The sequence below is a fragment of the Hippocampus guttulatus genome, chromosome 12, assembly GCF_054856545.1.
Source record: "Hippocampus guttulatus isolate MCC_2025c chromosome 12, RoL_Hgut_1.0, whole genome shotgun sequence".
NCBI lineage: Eukaryota > Metazoa > Chordata > Actinopteri > Syngnathiformes > Syngnathidae > Hippocampus > Hippocampus guttulatus.
The window spans coordinates 18,586,208-18,606,319 of record NC_141272.1 but is presented as its reverse complement, the minus strand read 5'-3'; the positions used below and the strand labels follow the sequence as shown (position 1 = coordinate 18,606,319).

At 45.1% G+C, this 20,112-nt stretch overlaps 1 protein-coding gene and 1 long non-coding RNA gene across 3 annotated transcripts; one reads left to right on the top strand and one right to left on the bottom strand.

Annotated features, from left to right (window-relative positions):
- Positions 1 to 216: 216 nt before the first annotated feature.
- On the top strand, positions 217 to 3,733 carry pou2af3 (POU class 2 homeobox associating factor 3). Its single transcript, XM_086126412.1, has 4 exons — positions 217 to 374; positions 608 to 659; positions 1,506 to 1,819; positions 3,190 to 3,733. The coding sequence occupies exons 1-4, from the start codon at positions 234 to 236 to the stop codon at positions 3,535 to 3,537; spliced, it is 855 nt and encodes a 284-aa protein (XP_085982538.1). The 5' UTR covers positions 217 to 233; the 3' UTR covers positions 3,538 to 3,733.
- A 4,168-nt stretch (positions 3,734 to 7,901) lies between these two features.
- Positions 7,902 to 19,784, bottom strand: LOC147197730 (uncharacterized). 2 transcript variants are annotated; one of them, XR_015102519.1, is made up of 6 exons: positions 19,665 to 19,784; positions 19,494 to 19,574; positions 17,052 to 17,136; positions 16,882 to 16,984; positions 9,477 to 9,577; positions 7,902 to 8,328 (listed from the first exon to the last, which is right to left on the bottom strand). It is a non-coding gene; the product is annotated as an uncharacterized LOC147197730 (long non-coding RNA). The 2 variants fall into 2 exon arrangements; XR_015102518.1 differs by lacking the exons at positions 19,494 to 19,574; positions 19,665 to 19,784 and having other exon boundaries at positions 17,052 to 19,431.
- Positions 19,785 to 20,112: the final 328 nt, after the last annotated feature.

Here is a 20,112-nt window from a genome sequence, read left to right as displayed (position 1 = left end):
ATATTATCACGTGGTTATTCTTTGTGTGTGTGGGAGGGGCGGCGGGGGGTTCATGAGAGTAAAATAAACCAGAAACTAATAAATATTTCATTCTTATCCAGAGAGAAAAACATTAGGGACTCGAATGAATAGGATCCTGGGGAGGGGGCGCAAGCGTCGTGTTGTTGGGGTAAGGGAGGCTGGGAGCCGAGTGGGTGTTTGTTATTGTCCATTATTTGGTAAACAGGAGTGGCATGACCCCCCCCCCCCCCCCGACTCCTATCAACCCTGCAGATAAACCACGGGTGTATCAAGGAGTGAGAGTGAAGACCACAGTCAAAGAGCTCCTGCAGAGGCACCGAGCCCGCGAGGCCAACCGCAAAAAAGTCAAAACGGTAATTCCACTCTCAGCACATACTCGACATGCAACTGTATTGCCTGTAAACTAAATCATGGGGAGAACATAAATAAACTTTACATGTAAACAAAAGAGTGTTCTCCCAGCAAAACACACCCAAACACACTGCCACATGTTGCCTAATACAAGCAGCACATGAAACACGTAAAAAAAAATAAAAAATCGGCCATTCCCCCATGTTTAAATATTGCTGTTCTCTCTGACATTCAGATACCTCAAGACTGCTTGGATCTTCAGGGTTTATTTGCGTCACCTTTTCCAAGTAAGTCTACACAGCAGTTTCGAAACTTTGCATATGACGAATTACCAACACAAGAATGCAATGGCAAAGTGCTCTGCATGCAGATTACGAATGACTCACATTAAACGTCTGAAAAATCTTTGAATTCCGTGGCGACCAAGGACTGAGCCCCAAAACCAAATGTACTCACATAAAACGCCATGCAGATCATTGCAACATTTGACAACACAATTGGAAGTGCGCAGGGCTCCTATTTATAAACGTTTGTGTGCGTTGATGTTGTGACATCACTCTCTTAAATTACGGACCCATTTAAAAGCCCTCCTGGATTTTTTATTGAAGCTCTTAAAACCGTCAAAAAAGAGGTGGGAAAGAATTCTGGGTCCAGGCACTCAGATGGTTATTGGAAATGTAAAAGTCTCTAAAGCTATAAATTAAAGCATTTTGCATTTACCGCACTCGGCTGGAGGGATTCGTTCCAACCTATTTTTGATGAATTTTTAACCCTTTCAAGAGCACCAGTGCTCTTGCGCGCCAGCTCTTCTTTGTATTCTGATGAGAAGATGTTCACTCTACCCGCCAATTCATTCAATTCATTTTTCTAATCTGTTTATCCTCACGAGGGTCGCGGGGCGTGCTGAAGCCTGTCCCATCTGTCTTCAGGCAGTAGAGGCGGGATACACCCTGCCAACTGATTGCCAGACAAACCCACCAATTAGATGATCTTAATTGTTAGACTTTAAGGGGGTTGGAGGACTGAGTTGGTGTGGCCATTCATTTGAACAATTGTTTCGCGACGGACTGGGGGGCATTTTTTTTGTAATCACCACTTATTTATTTAAGTGTTTATTTATCCATTTAATCCAGGTAGCTATGTGGATCCCCCCACCACAACCAATGTGGACCCCGTCACTTGTGGCTCTGCAGCGGTGCAGCCGCGCCCCGCCTCCTTCATTGTAGCGGACAAAGGGTGCAGCATCCAGGCAACGGAGAGCGGCTTTCCGTGCAGCCAGCAGCCGTTTGGGGACATGATGGTGCCTCCTGACTGCTTCAGTGGAAACAACATCCCCAACAACAGCGATTGTTGCTACAACAACATCTCCATGCCTCTCCCTCCTTCCTTGCCGCTGCCCTGGAGCCACGGCCTTCCCTTGGACTCAGACAACTATGGCCACGGGCTGGTAGGTTTGCACACTAGCAGCCTTTAAAAAAGTGTTGTTCGTCCTAAAAAACTCGTAAAATTGTCTGGGAGTATTAGTAATTATTTTTTAAACGATTTAGACTACCACAGCGTTCCAAAAGGGCTCAAGAATTTGTCTTTTTAAACAATCGACGGACGATATAAAAGAAGAAAGCACCGCAAGGCCAGTTAAATGTACGCGTCATAAATACTACAGGTCCCAGAATGCACCGCGCTAATGTAAAAGACCGTGGCTCCACACGATCGACGTCACACTCGCGACAGGAGGTTGTAGGGTATTCATACCTGTCAACCTTTCGGAGCGCCGACCTGTATAAACTACCAAAAAAATCCTTATAAAGAGCAAAAAATCCTTATAACATACCAAAGAATTTAACCCCCCCCGCCCCCACACGAAATTTTCAATGATATTTATTGTAGATCTCCATAATACAATGTCGGGTTAATGTCTAATCATCATTCTACTTAGTGGCATTACTGTGTTCAGAGTTGTATTCCTGCGTTACGTTTTTCACCAACTCCAAATGCTGACCCATCGGCTCGAAGTTACAGCATCCATTCATTTTTACTTTGGAAATGAAAGCATTCGAGTAGCCTAGCACTATTCTGGGCAAAAGCAAACGGAACTACCTGTTAGGGGGGGGGGGGGCGGAAATTGTCAGAATCCGTATGATTTGTGCGATACGGCCGTATAGTAAGATTCAACACAAAATCCGTATGAACTATGGCTAAACCGTATGAGTTGACAGGTATGAGTATTCCCAGAAGTAACTCACACTTCTCTGCTGGCAACTACCTGAGGTAGCACAATTAATTTGATGAACGAAATAAAGAGCAGATTTGAAACATATTTGTGTGTGTGTGTAATTGTTAGACGATGTCATTATTGGCCCCATCATGGTGACCGATGCTTGAGAACATTTCAGCCATTCAAAAAGGTCCAACCTAAAACGTAAATAGATTGAGAGTTATTTAGCCACATTAATAGACCATCTGATCACTTTGCTGAAATAAAAACAGTTTTCTAATGTGTCATCTCACTGAACGGTGGTTTAAAAAAGGAAATGAGCGGCTGTACTACCAAACCGTGTGTTACTTTGCAATTATCATGTTCGTTTTTGTGGTTTTGAACTAAAGCCCTCGATTATTGTTGCAGAAAAGGTGTAATATTTTTGAACCACTAAACGTTTGAGCCGAAGAAAGCCGAGCCCACCTTTGCCAAACGAGGCACAGTATGTGAAGCGATGATGTTATTTTTCCTGATTAGAAAATTAAACATTTCAGTTTATCAGACACATTGGTATGAAAGCTGGACTCCCGGATTCACAAAAGTGAAATGATCTGTTTTAGGTCCCCTGCTCCTCACCAGAGTCACTAAAGCTGTGCAGCCCAGCCGATCACAATAGTTACTCGCCACAGGATTCTTTCTCCTCTTCCTCTTCCTCTTGCTACGACTCGCCCACCAGGATGGAGTGCAACGTCATTAGCTACTCCGCAGAGAACTACCACAACCAGAACTGCACCCTTCAGGACTGTGACTGCATGCCTCAGTGCTGGGCCAACCTGCAGGAGAGCATCTGCGCTCCTGAATACTACCCTTACTACCCTCCCACAGATTATACTTACCCCTGCCTCATGGAGGATTATTTCAAGAGCAATTTAGCATTGGGCAGTGAAATGTGTTATAATGTATTATGATGGTGTGTTCAATTCTTTTCAAGCGCTCAACAAGGAAACCGCTTGTGCGTGTCTTTAAGCAAGGGTGGAGTGGATATGATGAATGGATATTGGATGGATGAAGTGGCTGAGTTTATCAGGCTTTTTCTTTCTTTTTTTTACTCAGATTTATTTTCATACCCATAACAAATCTGTTTTTAATAAAATATTAAAACACTCTCAGTTTGAGCTCCCAATTATCCTATACATATTCACAGACACACAAATAGAAGTTTTCAAGTGTAACAATGCGGGATATGATCTTTATAAATTCCTAGGTGCTCATGGATAAATTAGTGCTTGGGTACTGATACAGATTTAACATCATAGTTATTATACATAGCAAATTCTATGTATAATCTGGATCTACAGGTACAATTTGTGTGACCATCCTTCCATTTTCGATACCATTCGTTTTCTTAGCGTTGCAGGACAACTCGGAGCCGATCGCGGCTCACCTTGGGGCAGAAATGGGGTCAGGGTTGAATCCAGTATTTTGGACGTATGGGGGAAGGGGAGAGATCCTTGAGGAGTAAGCCACATTCTGAGCAAATGACCATCCTCTTGCATTCAACTGCTCCTCTCCATGGTGGTTTAAGAACTAAATAACCTACTGTCAAACCTTTGGTTGAGGTAAAAAAAACAACAAAAAAAAACACTGACAGCAAAGCATTAGAGGCTACTGTAGAGAACTCAAACAGTCCTGCCAGCAGGTTTATTGAACACAAAATGGAAAGACGGTGAAAAGGTTTTGGACAATTTATAATGACAAATGATTTGTTTTTAAGACAAGACATTCATGGAAATCAGATTAAACTGGTCAATATTTCTGACATGTTTTAAATCAAACACGACCCCAGTCATCCTCAAAACTCAAAGTGCTCCAGGTCTCAGTTTGAAAACGGAAAATCCTCTGAAACCCACCAAAACCTCAACACATGACACCAGAGTCATAATTCCCAAATACCTGGATGTAGTTTTCATAACCAGAATAAGTCTATATATGGGGCAAATAATAATCAGTCCAATTCATTTATTCTGAATGCTCATGTAAAAATATGACAGATATGAATAATTATAATACATTTGCATTTCCTCCCTCAACATAAATATATACGAAAATACAGAACGTAGAAGAAAATATCGAATCTGACCATTTACTCACTTATGTAACGGACAAGTGAACATTAGTAAAACTTCACTCCTGGGCAGAGGTGTCAGGTAAGGACATATAAATACTTACTTCATTAAAATTTGTCTTAACAATAAGATGTTCTACACACCTTCACGAGTTTAAACATTGCATTATGGTTCATATTGCGCATGTGGAGTATGAGTTCAGTGGCCAAATCCAGCCATCTCAGGGGCGGCCATTTTGTCGGCTGAAAATGACCTTACAGTTGCTCAGGACTCAGGTCACGACCATCACGGCTCACCTGTTTTCTAAAGCTGAGCAATGATTGGTCATTACCTAAGCACTAAGCAACTCTGACGCCATTTTCAGTCTACAGCAGGTGGCAAAATGACTGCCCCCTGAGATGGACAAAACGATGGGTGGATTTTACTGCTTAACTCATCTTCCACATACACAATATTAATCAGAATGCTGTGTTGGGACTAGACTGCATAGAAGATATGACTGCAAAGATTTTTTTAGGTTGATTTCCCCTTTTAAAAAAACTCATTCTAGTTCATTGTGTTCTTTCTCGCTTGTCATTTTCCAAAAACCTATTAAAATAAACAACAACAAAAAAACTGCATGGCATGTACTCAAATCTCACCAGGATAGAGTAATTTTCATGGTGGTTTGATGAGATGTATCCGATCAAAAATCTAGGTCGTTAGCCACTAAAATCTACAAAAAGTTAGACCCCCTGTGCCCGAATTGAGACCTGTTTCACCTGGTCTGAAGTCTTGTCAAATTGTCAGGTGCACTGGGAGCGTGTGCCCAATTCTCTCCTACTGGTCACGGAAAGTTTAAATGGCACTTTATGGCAAAGAACTTTATTAGGATCAGATTATTTTTTTTTAATGCTGCATGTAGCCAGGAAACTATAAAAATATTCATCATCACCCTGGAACTGCATCTGCAGTTAATGGTGGTCACAACTTGGACATTTTCACTTAGATCACTGGTGTCAAATTCAAGGCCCGGGGCCAGATCTGGCCCCCCACATCATTTTAGGTGGCCCGTGAAAGCAAATCAAACATCAACTTCTATGATGCTTGCTACAATCCGTACCAAACTTTCAAATTCTTGTATGTAATATATAAAAGATATTGTAAGTTTTCTTGTTCCCAAAGCCCTCATTACAATAACTTAAACTATAGTTGAATAAACCATTATTCTTGACTTCTTCATATGGTTTCAGAGTCATAATGGCTCTCGAAGGGAAACGGTTACTATAACGTGGCTCGTGACAAAAAATGAGTTTGACACCCCTGACTTAGAGGGTTTGATAAAAGTGTGTTGTGAGAAGTGCTGGCGATTAACTGTCGTCAACAATGAATAACGGTCATGCATAGGATTTCAATACACAATAGTTACAGTATACTCTGTACAGTACAAGGTTAAATCTCTCCTATGACTAAAAAAGAAAAAAAAGAGAACAAGGATTTGGTTGCTTGCATAACACTCACTCACACCTCATTCCTGATGTTTTGTAGTAGATAGAGTTCACTGCCAAAGTTAAGCATTAAAAGATTGCTGGGCATGCACGTGCATGTGTGAGAGGCGGCACGTGTGCACACCGTGTTTGTACTTTACTTTCCTGACACAAGCCCTCACATGTGGAGACCAGGTCACATTCATTAAATGACTTTCTTTGTGGTTAACGAAGGCTCGTCTGCAGATTAGTATTCAACCTGACACTGTTTGTTCAGTACTTTTACCGCATAACACAAAAAACAATGTCAAATACCAAATTGTTTGAACTGAATTTGAATGGAAGATTAAGAGCTCCAAATAAAATTTAAATTATGAAAGTGCAGTGTCAATCGTTGGTTGTATGCCGTACCGTGTGATTGAATGAGGATCCCTCGCCAAAGTCGGCTGGGATAAACTTGAGCTGCTTGAGATCTTCAACAGTGGGTTGGTTTAGAACGTGGAAAGAGAGAAAAGTTCTGTGTTGGTTGTTAATGACTGAGGGGGGGGGGGAAACATAAATGCGGCGCTTGTAATTGTTGAAGTGCAAATGTAAATTCACTCAATATGAATTGACTCGGAAAACCAGTCGTTTCGAAGCGAGTACGGGTGGGGGGGGGGGGGGGGGTCAACTGCTGGAAACAAAACGTTCATGTCAGAAAGAGTTGCACTCTTTGCCCTCAAAGCTGTGCTGCGTCCTCACTCTACTTGACTCGCCAGTTGAAAACTTATGGAAATCTTGTTGGTTTATATGACAGCAAATCCATTTATCTGAACTAATGAAGAGTGGGAGAGTCCCTGCAGCATGAACACAGACGCCTTGTGTCCTCTATGCACGAGGGTAATGAAGGGAAGCTGATGTTTAACTTAGATGAACAGTAAATACACCTGGCACAGCTGTTTGATGGGCCTGCTTATGTTTCAAATAGGGAAGTTCCATGAATCTATTTTTATTACGACCCAAATGGTAAATGTTCAGACCCTGAATGGTGAATGCAGCGAAGAGCGATTTCTCAAGAAGCTCTCGGTCTTTGTACCGTGAAAGTTATGAAGGTCCGCCAACCTTTACAGCTGTCCAATTATTGTTTCCATCCTTTCCTCTTCCAGCTACTTTTGGGAGTCTCATTAACTCAAAAGGCTTATTTCAAACGTGTGTTCATTGAACGTTAACACATTGGATACTCTTTCATTCCTTGTCGCTGTTTAACTATTTATTCAGGGAAAGCAGCTGTGCAAGCATGGTTCAGCTGCAACCCCCTCCAAGCGATTGTATCTTATGCTCCCAGCTCAAGTTTGGATCTGCTGCACAAGTCAAGAGCCAGCCAGCACTGTCCTCACGCTTAAGGGCCTGAGGACATGCAACGAGCACATATGTATTGACTGAACAAAGACAGCGAGGGCCTGAAGTGAGAGGTGAAAGTGAAGAGCACATTTGTTTGCACTGCGGGTCCAGACACGTTCAGGACTTGACATGATCACACAGGCCAAGACCAGGTGGAGCGGCTGCCTCTGACATCAACCCCCCCCCCCCCCCCCCCCCTCCACAGACACAAAAAATCTAGCCTTGTGGTCTGCAGTTTGGAATTAGTACTTAATCAGGATGGCTGACAAGCTGCATACAGGCCGGAGGGTTGCATGTGACGGCGGAGAAATTGATATTATGTACCTGTTGACATGTAAGGTCAGAACATGAGAAGTCAAGTCAAGTCAAATGTATTTATATATGCTTCAATCACAAAAAAATTGTCTCTAAGGGCTTCACGGTAGACACATATTAATGACATCCCCTGATCTTAACCTCCAAGAGGGCAAGGAAAACCATCTGGGGAGAAATGAGAAACCTTGAGAAGGGGACCCAGATGGGAGAATCCCCCTTGCAAGATGAACAGGCTGCAATGAATGCTGAGTGGGCAACATTTGACACAATATGGTGCTATACGATGTTAGTTAGGATAATGTAATAGTCCATTTAATAGGGGGAAACACTGCAGGAAGACGCTTCCGGAGAGATGAGTACTCCCGGTTTGTCGATGAAGACATCTGCATCGCAGCGCCAACGAGGAGGTGAACCATCTCTGATTATCCAGATCAATCGATGCAGATCTTGTCCAGATCCATCAGAGAAGTACCTGTAGAGCGACAAGCAACTGGGTCATTGCCACTTCACACCTTATCCAAAACAGGAATGGGGCTGGGGGAGGACAAACAGAAACATTGGCAGTCAAACAGGCCAAAATGTAGTTCAACTGAATGCACGAATATACAAATAAGTCCTAAGTCATGTTTGAGTACAATCAATTTACCCTAAGGGTACTCAACTCAATAACAAGCCAGTGGACCCACAAAGATACACCTTTTTTTCAGGGTGGGTCCTGCATCCTGCATTCTCTTGCTGCCTCTGAAACATTAAATGATTAGCTCTTTGAATGATCACAAATAGTTTTCTTTACGCCAAGTGGGGAAAACCCATCAGCAACCACTATGTCGCAATTATGGCTGCAGCTTAGTCAGTGCCAGTGGATTTACACCACCACTCACATACTGTATCTTTCATACTTTAGACTTGTCAGATGATGGAATAGCGGGGTGATAAATTGAGTATACAATATATTTATGTATTTTGCATGTGAGTTTTGTTCATGTTCCTTCCACATGGTGTACCTGTTACCAATGAGGGTTTCTGTGGCGTTGGTGTGCAGGGAGGGCACAGGATGTATACTCTAAATTGCGTTGTACAGTCATACCTCGGTTTTCGACCATAATCCATTTTAGAAGGCTGTTCGAAAAGCGATTTGTTCGAAATCCAAAACTATTTTATTCGCCCATGATTAGGGGCGAATGCACTATGCAGAAATAACATAAAAGATTTGCGTAAATCACAACAAACACGTCTGCTCATAATGAACGCTGCACGTGTAAGGAAGCCGAGAGGAGTCAAGGGGCATATTTGGGTTTGCTCAGACTGGTTGAAAACCGTTTTTTGGTCGTAATCCGAGGCGGAAAAATCTCGAATTTTCTGGTCGAAAACCGATTTGGTCGAGAACAGAGACGTTCGAAAACCGAGGTTTTACTGTATTAGGAAAAGAAAAAGCAAAACAGAAAGTCGTACAGCATGATCCAAAACGGAGGAATTAAACAAAAAATAATTTGAATCAAGATGTAAAAAACAAAGAAACACAGGAGGAACAAAACACTCACTGCTTAAGGCTGGGGGAAATTGATGTGACATGTGACAGCAAGAACACCGACACACACGTAGAAAAACCAGGGAACCAACCATCCATCCATTTTCGGAATTGCTTTATCCTCACAAGATGCACGGGGCATGCCGGAGCCTATCGGAGCTGTCTTGGGGCAGCAGGCGGTGCACACCCTGAACTGGTTGCCGTCCAATTGCAGGGCGCCAGGGAACAAATAAAATAAATTGATGAGACAACAAGGCACACCTTGCCAAGATACAAATGGCTGCAGGGAGCTGACAAGAAGAGGTGCAAAACCTAACAAGTCGACAAGATATCTCAAAGGGACCCAGGAAAACATAACATGATGTGGAACAAAATGAAATCGCATCAAACAAAACATAATTAACTGATCATGACATAACCCCCTTCTTAAGGGACATATTTAAGTCTGCCCCCCCCCCACCCGTCCACACTTAAAAAAAAATAATAATAATAATTTCTGCAACAGGATGGTGTAAACAGGCGTTTTAGGGCCAGTCTGGTATCAAGTTTTGGTGGACCAATTCCATACCTGTCAACTTTTCGGAGCGTCAACCTGTATAAACTACCAAAAAAATCCTTATAAAGAGCAAAAAATCCTTATAACATACCAAAGCATTTTATATGTCAAAATAACGGCAGAAACCCCCCCACAAAATTTTCAATGATATTTATTGTAGATCTCCATAATACAATGTCTGGTTAATGTCTAATCATCATTCTACTTAGTGGCATTACTTAAGTTACCGGAAATGAAAGCATTCGAGTAGACTAGCACCATTCTGGGCAAAAGCAAACGGAACTACCTGTTAGGGGGGAAAAAAAAACAAAAAAACGGAAATTTTCAGAATCCGTATGATTTGTGCGATACGGCCATATACGTAAGATTCACCACAAAATCCGTATGAACTATGGCTAAACCGTATGAGTTGACAGGTATGCAATTCAGATGAACGGCAGCCATACACTGTGCACCCCCAGAGCTGGGTCCCATTCCTGCCTAATTTCAATATTGACCTTCAGTTATCATAGGTTTTAAATTGCTGCAACAACAAACATCAGTTGTTAAAAACAAAACAAAATAAATCAATACGGTATTTCACCCTGCCTGTAGTAACATGTGATATCATTTTCGAATTGAACTACTGAAACTAATTATGCCCGAAGTGCACCCGCCAGAATGCTTCCTTTTAGTTATGACTCATTTCAGTCATCATCATATACATGCGGAGAGATTAAAAGCAAGCTTCGCTCCCCTGTTCCCTGCTAGTGCACATTCACACTACCCTGAAGTCATTGTCGCTTCAGGATGTTTCCCGTTGTCGTTACTTTGACTTTATGTGTCAGTCGATGACAACTGCCTGTTATCACTTTTTGACAGGTGCACCTCTATGGTCAGGAGTTTTGGCCTTTATTAGAGATGAAACAAGAGTATTACAACCCACACTTAGTGTAATTTAAGAGTGTGCCGTATTATGACACTGGTCATCAATGCTAAGAGGAGAAGCCTGGAAGCTTTGACGAGGAGGTTGGATGTTTCTCCCGACTTGACACGATTTATAATTAAGGGATGGGGGCGGGGTTGGTTACAAGTGCAGTTTGGAGGACGGCCAAGTAGTTCTGTGTAATCGGCAGACATGGTGCAGAACTTGTCCTTTTTGGAAAATTACATGCTTGAACATTTCGAAAGTTTGAGGGAACATTGTTAACAGATTGTGACTTGTTTGTTCTTCAGGTGAAGTGATTTTCATCTTATAATTTTGTCTTGTTGTCAGTCAACTGCTATTGCTGCGATTATGTCAATTTAATTTGGAATTGTATGATTTCATTTTCAAAAATTGTAAATAAAAAAAAAAGAAAAAAGCGACACATCACAGAATACCCTCGGTAGGATAACCAACAGCAGCGCTTCTTTTTCATCTTCTTTGTCAAATCCATTGGCGGTCTATTACAGTGTCGTATGAATGACTAATATTAGATTGTTTGCGTAACCAATGCAGCTTTTATCATGCCATCCACATTTCCCGAACCCAACTTTGAAATGTGACTTAACCTTGGTTGCACTACAAACATCTTGCACTCCATGTGTATGTACATATTCCGTCACGGAGATCTGACCCATTTCAAGAGCTCGGGTTAAAAATTAATCCCAGGAGAGAGCAGGCAATAAACCCGTCTGAGCTTTGACCACTCTTATCTCAAACACATTGAGGAGAGTATCCTTCAGTTACAAAATCAATCGTCTGACCTCTTTTGCCATTCAAGCCACACTTGGGCCGTCCAAGATGCTGCATAGAAACGTACATACACCGAATACAATTTACGGCGTGCACAATATACTCCTCCAGGGTTTTTCTGTATATTGTACGTGCAATATCAACCTCAATAACTTTATTTTTACTGCCTTAGAGGTGTTTTTTTAATGGGTTTGTCATTGTGGTTGCAGTTTGCAATGGTTATATACAAAAGTGTGGAAGGATACTAGATACAGATACTGTACATTGGACCAGAAAAGTGGTTCAGATTAAATGACTGTTTGTGTCTTATGTGTTGTGTTGTATTCTTTTGTTATTTTGTTATTATTATGACTTCAAGATGGCGCCGCGAGAGTTGCTGCCTAAACAGCAACTCTTATACTTTTTGTTCTTCTTTCTTCCTTTAATAACTTTGCTGCTGTAAATTGGGAATTTCTCCATTGTGAGACGAATAAAGCTTTTCTTATTCTTATTATTAGGCCAAACAAAAAAGATAGTGTGTTTCCGGTAACATGAAATTTTAGCATGGGGTTGGTAGGTCGGACAAAAAATTTTTTCCATCAAAAATGTAAACAAAATAACCATAAAACATAAAACAAGAAGACATTGAACCCGCCGCCGCCACCTATTTAGTTTTCTCCCCGCTCCGGACTCGGGGGGGCCGGGGCGCGCCGCCGCCTCCACCGACGTCCTCCTCCGCCCTCGTGTTTACTTGGCCCGTGGTGTTCATCAAATAGTTCGCAGATTTTTTTCGATACATCAATGGATGCTATTTTCTTAACATTACGGTGCGAGCATGCAACTGTAACACAGAAAACGCGGTTTAAACTGTCGTCGCAGATCGCGGCCGCCATGACGCCATGGTTCAATGTTGTTGACAGACGACAGGGCAAACGACAAAAATGTAGAGGGTTGTTTGAAAAAAATTGCCGACCGTAAAGTTTTTTTGGACGTAGAAATTCTCAGTCGGTCGGGTTATCGGAAACACACTACTTTTTTTCTACGCCTTATTCTTATTTTCCTTACAAGTGCAAATTTTGTGCAAAGGCGCAGTCTAACTGTGCATGGGTGGAGTTTTCTTCCTTTTGATTTTTTTCTCAGGCTTTGCACAGGTGGAATTGGCCTCACGGGGTATTTGCGCAATTGGACTAGTTCCCATTGTTGGATTCGGTTCTGGTGCCCTCTCTTCCACAGATTTCCACAGACACTCGGGCTGAATTCGTCAAATAGTAAAGATACATTAAAGGGTGCAGGTAAACATTTTGTCACATTCAATAGTCACAGACAATTCAAGAGTGCCTGGAGACACATCATCAGTTGCCTTAACTGTGGAGGAGACAGGTCCAGTTTGGCAATAAGAGTAGAAGGAATCCACTCAATTTTGCCTTGATAATTCCTTGCAAGCACCGTGTCTCCTGTTGTGAGGACTTTGTCTTTTGGATGAAGGTCCTGTATTCTTTTGTTACAGATTCTTTTGACCTACCTGAACAATGTTTTTCACCACTGGGGTTTTAAGAACATCCAAGTTCATTCCGTCGTTCTCTGGTGAACATCAGGCTTGCTTGTCATGGCTTTGTAGTTGAATATGATTAGCGTGGTTTGGTATTTGAGAAGAAACTTATGTAGTCTCTGGTGGACAGCTCCGTGTATTTGTCATGTTTTAAGTGCTGTTTTCAATGTTTGCACAGACCTCTCTGCTAACCCTTTTGTTGTAGGGTGGTATGGAGCTGACTCGATATGTTGCATTCTATTGGCTTACAGAAAATCTAACATTTCTTTTGACACGAGTTGAGGGCCATTATCTGAAACAAGTTGTAAAGGAGCAACAAATCGACTAAATATTTCTCCAAGTTCCACAACTGTCTTTTCAGAGGTTGTGGATTTTCATGATGGCCGCCTCTAACCACGTTCTGTGTGCATCAACAGCAACCAGACACATTTTGTCATCAAATGGACCCCCAAAATCAATATGAATGTGATACCAAGGGCCCTTTCAATTTTACTATTCCACTGTATCCTGCATGAAGCTGTACGAGCTTGGAAGGATGATGCTCCTTCCTCATCACAGTAACCGGGACTGGATCTGGCTGTGATCTGTGAAGGTATGTAGACCTTTTTTCATCTATGACTTGGAATTCACATTTTTCCTTGCGAACTCCGAGTCCATACTCGCTAAATCTTTGCAGTGTTGCACCTACATTTTGAAGAGGTTGTTTATCGATCGGTTTCTTCTGTGAACAGTATGTCATCTAAATAACACTGAACACCACATAATCCATTGAGGATATATTAAATTCCAACCTTCGACCTCATCGTGGTGGGGGGGGGGGGGGGGGGGGGGGTGAACGGGTAATCTACCCGGCCAACAGAAGGCTCTGGTAGAAGCAGGGCTGGGGACCCGGCTTTTCAATAAATTCCCACGAAACTTCTTCATGACTTCACGACAGACTGTAATTACGACTCGAGCTACGGCGTCCGCGGGAATCGACGCGCCTGCCCTCAGCTCGACGGGGCAAGTGATAAATGTGCAAGTCGGGCACCACTACCCCCTCCACCATCACCTCCTCCGACGCTGTGAGCGCCTCAAAATTGCTTGCTGGAACATCCGGACTCTCCGCGACGAAGGGACCCAAGCCCTCACCATGAGGTCACTTCACAACTATGGCGTCAGTGTGGCATGCCTTTCCGAAGTACGTCTCCCTGATGCCGGGCAGCGAGAGCTGAAGGTCCCTGGTGTCGATGTGGTCTACAACCTCTACCATAGTGGAGTGACGGACAACAGCGGCCGGCACGGCGTTGCAATCGCCCTTGCTCCCGAGGCACAGGCTGCACTGCTGGGGTGGGAACCCATCTCCCCCCGCCTTGCCAAGGTGCGCTTGAGGGGTGCCATTGCCAACATCTCTCTCGTGGCGGTATACGCGCCCACATTGAACGCTGCTGACGTGGACAAGGAGCAGTTCTATCATAAGCTCCAGACGACTGTCGATGGCATCCCCTCCAATGACATCCTGGTGGTCGCAGGAGACTGGAATGCGCGCACCGGACCGGCGACTGACACCACGCGACGAGTGCTGGGGCGTTTTGCTCTGGGAAGACGCTGCGACAATGGCGAACGGCACGTTAACTTCGCCGCCTCAAATCGCCTAGTCGTGATGAATACACGCTTCCAACACCCCCAACATCAGCTAGTCACCTGGTACTCGAACGATGGGCGGACGACTAACCAGATTGACTACATACTGGTTCGATCACGTTGGGCGAGTTCAGTCCTCGACGCGCGGGCGTACCGTGGAGCAGACACGGGAGGCAAGAGCGGCTCCGACCACGTGCTTGTGCGTGCTACCCTTTGTATCAGACTTAAAGTTAATCGCCCCCCAAAACGCACCACGCGGATTGATGTCGCGAAACTGAAGCTGGATGGGGGGAAGAATTTTCAAGTGGAGGTCCGAAACCGCTTCGCTCAACTACAACTGGCTTCCAATGAGCCGGAGCAGGAGTGGCGGGAACTCAAATCTACCATCGTTGCAGCTGCGCACGCACACCTCAGCTCCACCAAACGCCAGAACCGCGACTGGATCACTGCAAACACTCTGGCCCTTGCAGAACGATCCAGGCTTGCGCGAGTAACGGGAGACGCCAACTTCCACGAACTACGGCGACTTACCACTCGGGCGATTCGGGCAGATCGAAATGCCTATTGGTGCGACTTTGCCGAAGAAACTGAGAGGGTCGCCGCTGTGGGAGATACCCGCAAGCTTTATCAGTTGGTAAAGAAGGCGAGCAGGAGTCAGCGAAACGATCTGCACAGTGAACGGTTCTGTGATAACCGCCCTCGAGGAACGGCTGCAACGTTGGCGCGAACACTTTGAAGTCCTACTCAATCACCCACCACCAGTGTTAGCGCCTGTGCTTCCTGCAACTGATGAGGAGTACGACTGCAGCTCGGACCCGCCTACAGTAGACGAAATTCGAGGCGTCCTGCGTCAGCTCAGGAATAATAAAGCCCCAGGTGAAGACGGCATCCCGGCGGAAGTTTACAAAAGCGACATTGACGTCTTCGCAGCGTGGCTTCATCGCGTCTACAACGCCTTGTGGACGTCCGAGACCATCCCGGATGACTGGAGCGAAGCAGTGTTAATACCCCTTTTCAAGAAGGGAGACAAGAAGCCTTGCGCCAACTACAGAGGCATTAGCCTTCTCGATGTGGCTGCAAAAGCATTCGTCCTTCTGCTGAAACGCTTCCAGATGGCCCGTGACCACCGGACTCGCCCAACTCAGGGTGGCTTTCGCCCCGGAAGGGGATGTGTAGACCAGATCTTTAGCCTGCGTCGCACCCTGGAGCAACGATGGGCCTACCAACAACCAACAGTCGTGTGCTTCATCGACTTTGCCGCGGCATTTGATTCAGTTGACCGGGGTGTGTTGTGGATGATCATGAAGGCTGACGGGATCCCTGTGAAACTGCTTCGGCTCATCCAGGGATACTACCGGTCAACCCGAGTCCGAGTGCGGGCCTACGGCAGCGAATCAGAAACCTTCGAGGTGCGGTCGGGCGTCCGACAAGGCTGCGCGCTCTCGCCAACCTTATTCAACTATGCCATCGATCACATCCTCAACACTGCTCTCCATGGCTTTGAGGGTGTAAGGGTCGGCCGAGATGTCGCAGTGTCGGACCTGGCATACGCAGATGACATCGCTCTACTTGGAAACACGTTCGAGGAAGTTGAAAACACGCTGATGAAAATTCATCGAACGGCCCTGACCGTTGGAATGCGCATCAATGCCTCGAAGACCAAGATCATGTCCTCCCTCACCAACCCAGCTGACCAACGGTCGCTGTCACTGGAGGGCGTGACCCTGGAAAACGTTGATTCCTTCACATATCTCGGCTGCTCTGTGGTTCCATCGGGGCAAGGAGAAGCAGAAGTCGTTCATCGCCTCGGGGCCGCCAGATCCGCCTTCGTTCGCCTACAATGCCATCTGTGGGGTCGGCGCGAGATCTCGGCAGTGACAAAGGGGCGTGTGTACCAGGCGATCGTGCGGACCATCCTGCTTTATGGCTGTGAGACCTGGCCTATGAGAGTGGCTGACCAGCGCAAGCTAGAAGTCTTCGATAACAATTGCGTCCGCCGTATTCTCCGCTGCCGCCGATCGGACCGGGTCCCCACTGCTGACCTTCGTCGCTGCCTGCACCTTCGTCCCTTACCAGCGTTTCTCCTGCAACGCCGACTCCGTTGGTTCGAGCATGCGGCAAACCACCAGGAAGGCGAGTTGATCAGGGATGTTCTCCTTCCTGCTCCTTTGCCAGCCTGGCGCAAGCGGCGTGGTGGACAAGTCAAGACCTGGGCCACCACGATGAAAGAAGACCTCGCGTACCTTTCCGGCCCCCAGGTGGGGGGTCTGAGATGGTGGAACCAGGACTGGCTGAAGCTGTCGGTTGACCTGGCACAGGATCGCCGCGCTTGGGCCGCCATGATCAGGGATGTCGTGCGCGCCAAGGAAGAAGCCGGTTCAACCCGCCCAGGGTGAAGGCCGTTGCAAACAAAACAATATATGATGGCATCAGTAGCGGGCCGTGCACTAAATCCTTATTTGACAACTGTCTCGCCTATTGCCAACCAAGACATCGTACTTTCAACCACACACGCCGCATGATTGGTGTAAAGTTGCCTCTCATAATATACACTGGTAGCTTAGCGGTTTGACTGTTAAACTTACAGTGATATCAGTCATTCCTTTAACGTGCACCTTATGTCCCGTATATGAGTGGTCCCCAACCCCCGGACCGCGGACCAGTACCGACCCGTGGGTCATTTGGTACCGGGCCGCACAGAAAGAATAAAGAACTTATATTGCTTCCGTTTTATTTCCCTTGGAATCTGAAAGATCTGAAAAATTATTGGATTCTCTGTTACAGCCGTCTACACTGTAGACGGCTGTAACAGGGGTGGGCAATTATTTTCCCGGGGGGGGCCAAATGAGAAGCAGAAAATATTGTGGAGGGCCGGGCCAAAAGTTAGAAATAGAAATAGAAAATAAAGAAGTTAGCACAATGTCTTTGTATGCCAGTAATAATGTAACATTCTCCTCCACCATCACACTCAGCACAGGTTCTCCTCAAGGATGTGTACTGAGCCCCCTGTTGTTCACGCTCTACACATTTGACTGCTCTCCGACTCTTATTAGCGGTCCAGTTTGCGGAAAGTTTTTAACATGATAACAATCAAACCATTCTAGGAAATGTTCATTTACTCGAGCCACAAGCAATTCACTCTGAGCATGGAAATTGCCAGAATCGGACTGAGTAAGAATCGCTTCCTTGTTTTTCAAAGTCTCGTAGATTTGAGTCTTTCCGACTCAAGGCGTCTCCTGAATGTCCATCCATCCATCCATTTTCCGAACCGCTTGATCCTCACTAGGGTCGCGGGGGGTGCTGGAGCCTATCCCAGCCGTCTCCGGGCAGTAGGCGGGGGACACCCTGAATCAGTTGCCAGCCAATCGCAGGGCACACAGAGAACAACCATCCACGCCCACACTCACACCTAGGGACAATTTAGAGCGTCCAATCAGCCTGCATGTTTTTGGAATGTGGGAGGAAACCGGAGCACCCGGAGAAAACCCACGCAGGCCCGGGGAGAACATGCAAACTCCACACAGGGAGGCCGGAGCTGGAATCGAACCCGGTACCTCTGCACTGTGAAGCCGACGTGCTAACCACTGGACTACCGGGCCGCCCTCTCCTGAATGTTTCGTACTTTGTTACCCGCTTTGTTTAATCAGATACATATCACTTTCCCTTCCATGGTCATTACTCTCTCCCTCTTTCTTCGTCTTCCCCTCGCTCCCTGTGCATTGCAACTTGAAGTAACTGCGCCACCTGGTGTTGAAATACCTGTCATTACAAGTCCAAACGAAATGAATGCAATCAAACCTTAATTGTGCACCAATCTTCGGCGGGCCGGATTAAAAAGACCAATGGGCCGGATCTGGCCCGCGGGCCGTAGTTTGCCCACCCCGGTCTACAGTGTGTCACTCTTGACACAGGTCAAGACGCCCTTCACGGCTATGTGATAGGTTACCGCTAAAATGAAACCCAGGAGCTAGCAAAATGAGTTAAAAACAAACGTCTTTGGGAAGGGAAAAAGGCCCAGCCAGGAGACAGAAGAGGGGCCTACCACTTTCAAGACAAAGAAGGCTACATTTAATAAGATGTTGGACGATGACGTGTTTCTTAAGAGGGACGGGTGGGGGAACTGGTGGACTGACGACTAACGGACCAGTGAAATTTAAGGACGGAAATGCGGTTAAATTAACATGACGGAGTGACCTACTGACTTTCACACTTGAAAAAATGATGGACTGATGATGATGGACGGGTGCTCAGGCCGCTGATGAACGATAGACCGGCAAAATTTCATAAATTGGTCAGCTCCATTAATAAGTGTCACATTCTCCCAAATTTGCACTCTTGCAAGAGTGAAAAGACCTAAAAATGTCAGCCACCACAACCGAGAGATGCGATGTTTTAAATGTATTTTTTGAAATAAATATTTTGAAAATTCCAGTGAACAGCAGCTGATAAAGATCTACACAATGAACTTTAACAATTGTTTACCATTTTGAGTTTAAATTCCCATTTTAAAAAATGCAGAATATGAAGTTACTCCAATCTAAAATGATACAATAAAATCATCTACTAGGAGTCCCGAGCAAAGCATCTCATTACTTCACTGGGCTTAACTGAAATGAATACACTTGGTAATATTTCAGGATTTGTTGATGGATGTGTTGTCTGAAGAAAAAAAAAATCCTCCTCACCTCTAAAGAAAAAAAGCTTCTGGTACTCCCGTGTTCTCTCTTGAAATGTGAAACACCCTCACAATCTCTTTCACTGTGTTGCTGAGACGAAGTGAACAGTTTGCTCCGTATAGCCACAAATGCAAATGATCAAAAACTCTTTGTTTCGGCAATCTCCAAGCATGAACTTACCATACTTGAGGACTTGCGCACTGGAAGAATCAAAACAAGGGCACGGAGAATCCTACTGGATCCCCCACACCCTGCCCACCACCTTTTCCAGCTACTCCCGTCAGGGAGGCGCTACCGATCCATGCGCACCAAATCCAGCAGACACTTGAACAGCTTCTTCCCTGTAGCCATTAAATCCCTAAACAGTCACTGACGTATACTCCACTGCACCAGACACTTCAAAGCGCTCAAGGACATCTGCACAATTGCACACTTGTTGTCCGACAATTACTGCTACTGGCCACTTTAAAATGGTTAAATGATTTTCTGCACCAACTGTAAACCTGTTATAGTATTGTATTCTACCACTGATCACTTTAGCGCTGCTTGATGCTTTGCACATTGTCTCACAGTTGTCACGGAGTGGTACCACCGCACTACGTTTCACTTACTGGTACATTACGAAATG